Raw genomic sequence first — 10,177 nt, forward strand, 5'->3', positions numbered from 1 at the left:
ATTCATCATGTTTGACAGTCCTATCAAGAATTCTTTCTATTTGGAGCTTTCAACAAGATTTCTCAAGAATTTCTGTTGAGAAGGGAACGGTGAGGGGAAAATGGAAGAACTTATCCTCAAAAGATACAATTCCAAGCTCAGAAAAACCCAAACACCCAAATTAACATTTTTAACACACACATACATAAAAACATTCGTACAAAAATTTATGTTACTTTTTTTTTTTTTTTTTTTTTTTTTTTTTTTTTTTTTTTTTTTTTTTTTTTTTTTTTTTTNGTTTTGTTTGCATTTTAGAAATTGTTAGTGTAAGCTGTTCGATTTTTGTATTTAGATCATCTATTTTGGCTGCTGTATTATCTTCCGATTTAGCTTGAATTGCTGCCGCTAATTGCATTGGCTCAATTAACTTAAAATTTTCCTCAAACGTAAGAGTATGTTTTTTAAATTCATTATAACTATCTAGTGCGGTCGATGCAATTCCTCTTAACAATTCAACCCTTAAACCTTGCTTAGCAGCGGATAACAAAAGTTGTTCTCTATAACTTTCAAACTCTTCACCGCCATTACCTGGAATACAGTTATATGATATCCCTTCTAAACGGCTGAAAAACTGGCGTGCATTTTCACAAGGCAGCTGATATGCCTGTGTTAATTTGGTTATATACGAAGCCATATTCGATTTAGTTTCAAATCTTTCCCTTAACGATTTAACTAACAATTTAAAATCCTTAGTGTACCTTAACTCTCGCTGAGTGGATACGAATTCCTGAGCTTCGCCGATAAGGCGTAACGAAAGAGCCAAAATTTTGTCATTATCATCCCATTTACAATAGTCAGCAATCGAATTAAATTTATCTATAAAAGCAGAGAAACTAGAATTTCCGTCAAACGATGGGATCACGGGTAAGAACTCAGAAACTGTGTGACTTTTAACTACTGGAATAATGTCTATTGTTTTTACTCCAGTAGAGTTTGTAGAAAGACCTTCTAACTGGTTATCGGTCATGTCTAGTTAAAGAACGGAAAAACCAACACTCAAAAAAAATATGTAAACTAAAATTTTTTGTCTTAGTGAAAGTTTACCTAAAAATAATTGCTATTTCGAAAGCATTAATCTAATTAACTTTGTAACCACTAATATTAATCTCATCAGGGGAATATATCACACATTCACATAAATATACCTTAATGCCAGTAATACTAATAACAAAATAACACACAAATGAAAATAATATGCATCAAATTCAAAATCATTTGCTGAACATGACGTTAAAAAAAAGTTTTTTTTTTTTTCTAAATATTACTATTTACTGAAATAGAATTTTTCCTAACAGGTGTCTCGGCACCATTTGTTATATTTGCTTTATGGAGACATATAACAGTACCTAAAAATGTGTCTCTCATTAATTTGAATTGCGTTGTGAATTTGAATAACTAGTTAGTGGAGAAAAATAATTAATATTCCTTGATAATTACTCATCACTATCGAACCGTTTCATTAATTTAATTATGAAATTAATTAAGAAAAAATTAGAATTAACAATTTACTATTCTAGTTCAAGTCTAAATCAACACGTGTGGATCGACACGTGCTTCACTAATACTTAAATCTAATTGCATCTAGGCTTAGATTTCTTAATAAAATTATTTATCTTGATTTAATATTTTATTATTTTTATGCAATCAAAGTAATTCAAGCATTTTCCTCCAAATAAATTATTTAAGCTAATCTAAAATCAGGTTCGAGCCTGTCAGGAAAATATTCAAATATATAACTAAAAGCTACTAAAATCACAATAACTGCCTAAAGTGAATCAATTAATAACTGCTAATAAATGAGAGTTAAGTTTATATAAAATTACAATATTTATTGAAAATCATATTAATCATGTTCAGCTCAAACAATTAAGTATAACATTCCTCATGTGGTTTAACATTCTAAAACAATTAAGTATAACATTCCTCATGTGGTTTAACATTCTAATTTAAACATGACAATGAAAATCATTACTAATCATTTTAATACAATAAAAAAAGATTCTCTGGAGCAGGGAAAGATAAAAAAAAATATTAAGTTTTCATTTCATATTAAGTTAAATTAGCGCGAGCACGTGGCACAGCTACCACGAAGTTAAGTTTAATTATTAGAATTACTTATTTGATAGGATCCTACGGATTTAATAAATAAAAAAAAATAAATTAGTTTATTTAAATTTAGCGTTAAACGAAGCAATATGAAAAGAAATAGGAAAACTTATCGTGATGTCCATCGGGAGATAGGGACGCGTCCGTCCCGCCGCGTTAACTTGATTCGGACCCTGCAGGCGCCAGTCACGACCATCACCTCGGGAAGCTAAGAGAGAGAAAAAAACTCTCCCTTCGTCGATCGCGCGCCACACCGTCCACGCTGCACAGGTTCGATGACGACATTATTTCGTCACAGCTATAGCTACTACCTATTGGTGGTTCGCTCGTACGTCAGAGCGGGAAAAAGAGAACTTGAAAACAGGGAATAAATAATTAATGAAAGGGATTTAGGGAAAACAAACATTACCTGCTCCAGGTTGAAATAATACCTTAACCTGCTTCCAGAGATTTAATACCCTAATATAATACATAGTTTTTCTTCATTTCCAAAATACTTGATTATACATTCACATACATTATGATGTCTGGCTTTTAAAGCAAAGCCCAGCGATATAACACTTCATTAATTTTTGTTTCGATTCAAAATACGTTTTATTGAGTTTATTAATTTTGCTGATATCGGGTTCATTGCAATTTTATACAGTTTTGGCCGATGTTTTGTTGAAATTTTCAAATGTTTTATTGAAATATCATTATATTTTGGCAGCCATTCCTGATACCACGGTGTTCCGCGCAAACAATGGCGTCAAACATAAGTCGCCGATTTCGCCAAGGGGCACCCTCAAGTATATTTTCACTCTAAACTCTAAGATGACTACTCATAGATGCATGCTTTTACATGATAAAAATTGTTTTGTATGTGGTAAGTGTATATGATAATTCACAACGAATAACAGGCATTGATTTATTTGTTAGCTTTAGACCACACAGTGTACCTGTTTGTAGTACACTGCTGGACAATTGCTAAGGACGGATCATAAATTGCAATGTAGCATAACATTAAGCGAGACATGAGACCTAGTAGGATANAGTGTTATCCGTCCTTAGCAATTGTCCAGCAGTGTATTAACCAAACAACCTGCAACCACAGATAAGATAAAACAGATGGGCCTTAACATGTTTTTACACTACAGTAAAGGTGAGTGTATATCCGAAGAACTAGTTCTTTTGAATGGTGATGACGTGTAATACCATTTATAAAAATAACAGTTGCAGAAAGTTGTTAATGCTATGTATTTGCAATTAAGAATTAATCTTAATCTAAATCTGTGTAACCTTATCAATTAATCGTAATCGAAAATAGTCCTTCTAATTGTATCCTGTTTTTTGTTTCTATCTTTTATTGTGATATGTGCATTACCCCAGAAGATGCTTAATCGTCATCTCTTTTATATATATATCACCTACACACATACATTTTAAGAAACCTAACATGGTGTCTGATTGAAACACCTCGGTATTTATTTCAACTATTGATTTCCCCCCCGTTTTGCTGTATTCGGATTGTGTTACATCATCTAATAGTATCAAAACATGGTTGCTGATCAATTCATTCAAATGGAGCCATCTACTCTTGGCGACAATCCGGCAAGAGCTTGGGCAGATTGGAGACAAAAATACGAACTGTTTGAAACAGCTATCAAGTATAATAAGAAAGGCCATTGTTCAGTTTTAAAAATTTATCATTTATTAATAATTTGTATTAATATTTAATTAATTTTCAATTTGAATTTAGAGATTTAAACTTAATTGTAACTTTTTAAAAGATAGCAACATTAATTCATTGAATATCGTTTCTTTTAATTCTAATTCTAATTCAGAGATGTCAGCACTATTCTAAATTTTTATTATATACTACAACTTTAATTCAAAAATGCTTTTGATAATTATGTATGCCAACAGTCGATGAGATCAAGGCATCTATGAGCGTGGCTTGCTGGTTGTTGTCACAACACCGCCGATAAAATGTATAAAGGTACATTGCATTAAAAACATATTTGATTCCTTATGAATGTTTCTCATCCTTTTCCATACAACTACTAGCGTGAATTCAAATATTTCAGTGGCGACGAGCAGATTTAGGAGTTAGTTGTTTATCGAACGAAGTGAGTTAGGCCTAATTCGGCGATGACTACTCGCGTGCACTATGGCACATTTCGGACCGTTAGGTGAGTTCGAAGCTGCCAAAGAATCTTTCTGTGAGTAATCAAAAAGACTTATATAGTATTTTATCAGTAATGAAGTGAACAATGATGATCGCAAGAGAGCGATTTTCCTCTCTGTAGTGGGAAGTGTTACGTACAGTTTGCTGAAAAAAATTTGCTGGCACCTGAATTACATACTAGCAAATCATTAGATCAAATCTTGGCAGTGTTGCAAGGACATTTTGAACCGCCACCATCCGAAATTATGCAACGACTTCGCTTCGATTGCAGGGTAAGGAAAACTGATGAATCGGTTGCAATTTTCGTGGCGGAGCTTCGAAGTTTGGCGAGATATTGCAATTTTGGCGCCTCGTTGTCTCGAGACAGACTGGTCTGCGGAATTGGCGATGTGACTACCCAAAAGAAGCTGTTATCCGAAAGAGATCTAACCTTCGAAAGGGCTGCAGAAGTAGCATTATCGATGGAAGCTGCAGCAAGAAATGCTTCCGGTTTAGGCAGTGATAAAACATTACCGGCAGACGTGCTGTTATTGAAGCAGTCGAAAAAACAGGAAAGTGATGATTTTTCTACATTAACATGTTACTCTTGTGGAGAAAAAGGCCATAAATCACCAAATTGTAAATTCAGTAAGAGTGCCATTCTTGTGGTAAGGTTGGGCATATAGTCAAGATGTGTTAGTCACTAAAAAAAGGTACCTGCAAGAAGAAAAAAATGAGGTAAAGGTTGGTTACGGCAGTCAAGTGCATCAGGTGGTACCTGAATCTGCTGCGTGTGATATGTATGATGTATTTACATTAAGTACCTTGCACGATACTCCTCCACCTTGTAAGGTGCGTATAGAAATTGAAAGTGTGCCATTAAATATGGAAGTGGATACTGTTGCTCCTTTTTCTATCATGCCTTTTTCTGTTTATGCAGAAAACAACAAAGTTTTACATCAGTCGAGGGAGACGAACGTTAAACTAAGATCGTTCACTAAACACAGATTAAAACTTTCTGGCATCATGGATGTTAATATCACATACAAAACAAAGAGTGTAAAGCTTCCTATATTGGTTGTTGATCAATGTTCTGTTACATTGATGGGTAGAGACTGGATTGGTAAACTTGGTGTTTTAAATGACATCAAACAATGAATGTCTACAAATTTAATCCAATCAACTCAGTCTTGAAATGACTTTGCAGTATATTTTGAATGAGCACAAAGAACTGTTTTCTGATGGTTTAGGAAAGTGAAAGAGGTGAAAGTTCATTTGAACAGGAAAGAGTCTGTTCAGCCAAAATTTTCTAAAGCTCGCCCTTTACCTTATGCTTACAAGAAAAAGATAGAGGATGAGATTGACAGGCTGTTGCAGCTAGGTGTACTCGAGTTAGTATCATCTTCGAACAGGGCTACACCCGTGGTTCCAGTTCTGAAAGCTAATGGATAAATTTGTCTCTGTGGTGACTTCAAACTGACAGTAAACTTTGCGACAGATTTTGAGCAATATCCATTGCCAAATATCGAGGATTTATTTGCTAGCCTCTCAGGGGAGTGATGTTCTCAAAAATTGATTTATCTGACGCATACTGCCAATTGGAACTGGATGAGCCATCTAAAGAGTTGTTGGTGATTAATACTCATCGAGGATTGTTTAGATATGCCCGTTTGGCATTTGGTGTGGCCTCAGCTCCTGCAGTATTCGAAAGAGAGATGGACACCTAGATGACCTACTTGTAACAGGAGACTCTGAGGGAGAGCACCAGCAGAATTTGAAGAATGTCCTGTCTACTCTGTAAGAGGCTGTTATTAAACTTCATCCATCCAAGTGCTCGTTTATGCAGTCCTCAGCTGAATACTTGGGCCATCGTATTGACAAGGATGGTTTGCATCCAGTGCAGACCAATATAGATGCTATAAAGGAAGCTCCAGAGCCTACAAATGTAGATGAGTTAAGATCTTTTATAGGTCTCCTCACATACTATGCTAAATTTGTTCCAAATCTGTCATCAATGTTGGCACCGTTGTACAGACTACTGAATAAGAATCAACCATGGCAATGGTTTAAGATAGAAAAAGAAGCTTTCTGTGAAGCAAAACAGAAACTGACAGCCTCATCATTGTCAGTCCATTTTGAAAGGAATTGCACTTGGAATGTGATGCTAGGCCACATGGGGTAGGAGCAGTTTTGTCACATTCATCAGGTGATCGCCCCATTGCTTTTGCTTCTTGCTCGCACACCAAAGCAGAGCGAAATTGCAGTCAAATTGAAAGAGAAGCTTTAGCTTTAATTTTTGGTGTCACTCGTTACCGAAAATACTTATTGGGAAGAGCTTTCACATTAGTAACAGATCACCAGCCTTTAGTCAGTTTGTTTTCTGAGAGTAAGCCTGTGCCAACTATGGCGGCTTCTCGTATACAAAGATGGGCTCTTATTTTATCAGCAGACTCATATCATATTGCGTACCGTAAGGGTAGTTCCCATGGTAATGCTGATGCCTGCAGCAGACTGCCCTTACCAACTACTTGTACAGATCTGCCCAAGTCAGCAGATATTGTCTTATTATTGGAAGCCATGGACGATAGTTCAATTACCAGATATCACTGCCAAAAAGAATTGCAATCAGATCCTGTTTTGGTGCAAGTGAAAAAGTACATAAAAAGGTCTGGCGAAGTAAGTGAAAAGGTCTAAGACTGTTGCTGAAGAAATCAGCTAGGTTAACTGTAACTTGGTATTAACTGTTTATGTTAGTTTCAGTTTCTGTATCTCGTCAGGTTGTCATTAAATGTGTTCGCAGTGATGTTAGATCATGCTCATCTATTTAATTAGCATTTAAACGATACATAACCAAAAAGAAAACAAAAATTAACGAAGTAAGTTTTCAATCTCATTCGATATTCTGAAATTACATCGTCATGGCATCAGCTCCTGCATATCATATAACGCCGCCGAAATCATTTCCGTTTTCGATGCCGGAGGAATGGCCTAAATGGAAGCAAAGATTTCTACATTTCCGAACTGCTTCGGGACTAATAAAAAAACAGAAGAGGAACAAGTAGATTCCCTTATATATGTCATGAGCGATGAAGTCGAGGACATATTTCTTTCGCTCAGTATATCGTAAGCAGATAAAAAGAAATTCCAGGTGGTTTTAAATAGTTTCGACACTCACTTTGTTGTTAAACAAAACATAATATTCGAACGTGCGCAGTTTAATTGGCGAATACAAAAAGAAGGTGTTATATATTTTACTGTAATGGCAACACATCTCTTACTGTTTGTAATCTGGCAACACTGTGTTGTTCACATCTTACTGCAATCCAGATCATTCATGTAGCAAAACATTATGCTTCTTTCCTTGTTGATCAAAGTTAAACCTTATCTGTTTATTTTACTATATCAATACAAAACAGTTTAATCAACGAAATAAATATCTTATCATAAACTTATCAACATCGTTTTTCTTTTGCCATGGAGCAATTGCTAAAGCCAATGTTTTGATGTGGACCCCACGTGGTCGGATGCACAAACCAAATGGAAACATTGGAAACGGACTTTCACGAACTTTGTTATCTAAATATCTAATTTTACCGAAGACGGTAAGCTTTCGTTCTTATGCACTTACATCTCCGCGACTGTATTTTGAAGTATCTACGATGTGGAAAGCTATGACGATGCTATATCTACCCTGGACTCTACATATATTGTACGTCGCGACGAAATCTTTGCTAGACATTGTTTAACCTCCAGAGGTCAACAAACAACAGAAACAGTCGGAGAATACTTACAAATCTTAAAACAACTCAGCAAGGACTGTGATTTCAAGGCTGTCACAGCACAACAAATTAACATGCCAGCTTAAACTAGCACCATATCTTGGTAAGATCACAATGGCCAATTCCGCAATGACGTCAGAAATTGCTGGACATTGTATCGTGAGCATTGAGGTCCAAGCTCATCGCTATGAAGGGATAGAAATTCTAATTATGAAAGACTTGTGTGCTGATTTCTTAATCAGGTATGAACTCCTAAAACTTCACTCCTCATGGATTATCAACTTCGAGGAAAGCAAGTCTCCACTGGAAATATGTTCTTTAGCTGTTGCTAATGTAGATCATGTATCTTCATTTGCCAACTTAACTCCAGATTGCAGACCAGTGATCACCAAGTCGAGACGACGCACTATAGAAGACCAACAGTTTATTGCGGCAGAAGTTAGAAGACTGCTAATAGAAAACATCATCGAACCCAGTCATTCACCGTGGACAGTTTAATCAACAAAGATAAAAAAAAAATATCTCATTATAAGCTTATCAACATCGTTTTTTTTTCCCCATGGAGCAATTGCTAAAGCCAGAACGTTTCGATGTGGACCCAACGAGTTCGGGTGCAGAAACCAAATGGAAACATTGGAAACGGACTTTCACGAACTTTGTTACCAAAATACCTAATGTTAACGACGAAGGTAAGCTTTCGCTCTTATGCAATTACATCTCCGCGACTGTATTTTTAAGTATCAACGATGCGGGAAACTATGACGATGCTATATCTACCCTGGACTCTCTATATATCGTACGTCGCAACGAAATCTTTGCTAGACATTGTTTAGCCTCCAGAGGTCAACAAACAACAGAAACAGTCGGAGAATACTTACAAATCTTAAAACAACTCAGCAAGGACTGTGATTTCAAGGCTGTCACAGCAGAACAATACAAAAACGAGTACGTACGTGACTCATTTATTCGGGGTCTAAAAAGCTCTCGCATCAGGGAACGACTGCTGGAAAACACAACTATAAGCTTAAATGATGCTTTCGATCAAGCTAGATCTTTGGAATTGGCAGAGCTGCACTCAGCATCCTATCTGACCGTACAGACACCAATGCACACAGCTGCAGCTGATTACGCTGAAAGAAACAGAGAAACTCGGCCCTTTTCTGAAGGAAATACTTTACTGGAGCAAGAGCACCTTGCTGCCGCAACTCCATCACGATCAAATGCCTGTTTTTTTTGTGGAAATGATCGCCACCAACGAAGTATCTGTCCCGCTAAACATGTAACCTGCCGTAATTGTGGCAAGAAAGGACACTACCAACGAGTATGCAAATCAAAACAACAACGTAATACGAGCGAAGTAGGGACATCTGCACACATCTTAGCCTCTCTTTCATGTGCTGCTCCTAGTTGCCTACAAAAGTCGTTAGCTACAGTGACTGTTAATGGTGTGAAACTTCAAGCTTTAATTGACACGGGTAGCTCCCTCAGTTTTATAAACTCCCGTCATATAACAACATGCCGGCTTAAAGTAGTACCATATCTTGGTAAGATCACAATGGCAAATTCTGCAATGACATCAGAAATTGCTGGACGTTGTATCGTGAGCATTGAGGTCCAAACTCATCGCTATGAAGGAATAGAAATTCTAGTCATGAAAGACTTGTGTGCTGATCTCTTAATCGGGCATGACCTCTTAAAACTTCACTCATCATTGATTGTTAACTTCGAGGGAAGCAAACCTCCACTGGAAATATGCTCTGTAGCTGTTGCTAAGGTAGATCCTGTATCTTTATTCGCCAACTTAACTCCAGATTGCAGACCAGTGATCACTAAGTCGAGACGACACACTATAGAAGACCAACAGTTTATTGCGGCAGAAGTTAGAAGACTGCTAACAGAAAACATCATTGAACCCAGTCACTCACCTTGGCGAGCTCAAGCATTTGTGATTAAAGGTGAAAATCGTAAGCCCAGAATGGTCATTGATTATTCAGTAACCATAAACAAATTTACCTTGCTTGATGCTTATCCTCTTCCTAAAATTGAGGAACTTATTTCCAGAATATCCCAATATGAAATATTCAGTAAAATTGACTTAAAGAGTGCT

General features: G+C 36.4%; 2 protein-coding genes across 2 annotated transcripts; one reads left to right on the forward strand and one right to left on the reverse strand.

The window, feature by feature from the left end:
• Positions 1-276: 276 nt before the first annotated feature.
• On the reverse strand, positions 277-2,726 carry LOC122273073 (uncharacterized; the record flags this gene model as incomplete). The annotated part of the gene is given in 1 exon segment (XM_043057131.2): positions 277-2,726. A coding segment is annotated over 1 exon segment (730 nt), but the record flags the coding sequence as incomplete, so codon positions are not given.
• Positions 2,727-3,681: 955 nt separating this feature from the next.
• LOC122273074 (uncharacterized) lies at positions 3,682-5,449 on the forward strand. The gene is made up of 3 exons (XM_071188515.1): positions 3,682-3,791; positions 4,434-4,867; positions 4,965-5,449. The coding sequence occupies exons 1-3, from the start codon at positions 3,682-3,684 to the stop codon at positions 5,447-5,449; spliced, it is 1,029 nt and encodes a 342-aa protein (XP_071044616.1).
• Positions 5,450-10,177: the final 4,728 nt, after the last annotated feature.

The sequence above is a fragment of the Parasteatoda tepidariorum genome, unplaced genomic scaffold, assembly GCF_043381705.1.
Source record: "Parasteatoda tepidariorum isolate YZ-2023 unplaced genomic scaffold, CAS_Ptep_4.0 HiC_scaffold_1819, whole genome shotgun sequence".
NCBI lineage: Eukaryota > Metazoa > Arthropoda > Arachnida > Araneae > Theridiidae > Parasteatoda > Parasteatoda tepidariorum.

Bases quoted from the DNA above. Each gene is read 5' to 3' on its own strand.
- LOC122273074 (XM_071188515.1), top strand. From the start codon at position 3,682: ATGGTTGCTGATCAATTCATTCAAATGGAGCCATCTACTCTTGGCGAC. The intron at 3,792-4,433 runs GTATAATAAGAA...TCCTCTCTGTAG, and splicing joins CTGTTTGAAACAGCTATCAA to TGGGAAGTGTTACGTACAGT. The intron at 4,868-4,964 runs GTGATGATTTTT...TCTTGTGGTAAG, and splicing joins GCAGTCGAAAAAACAGGAAA to GTTGGGCATATAGTCAAGAT.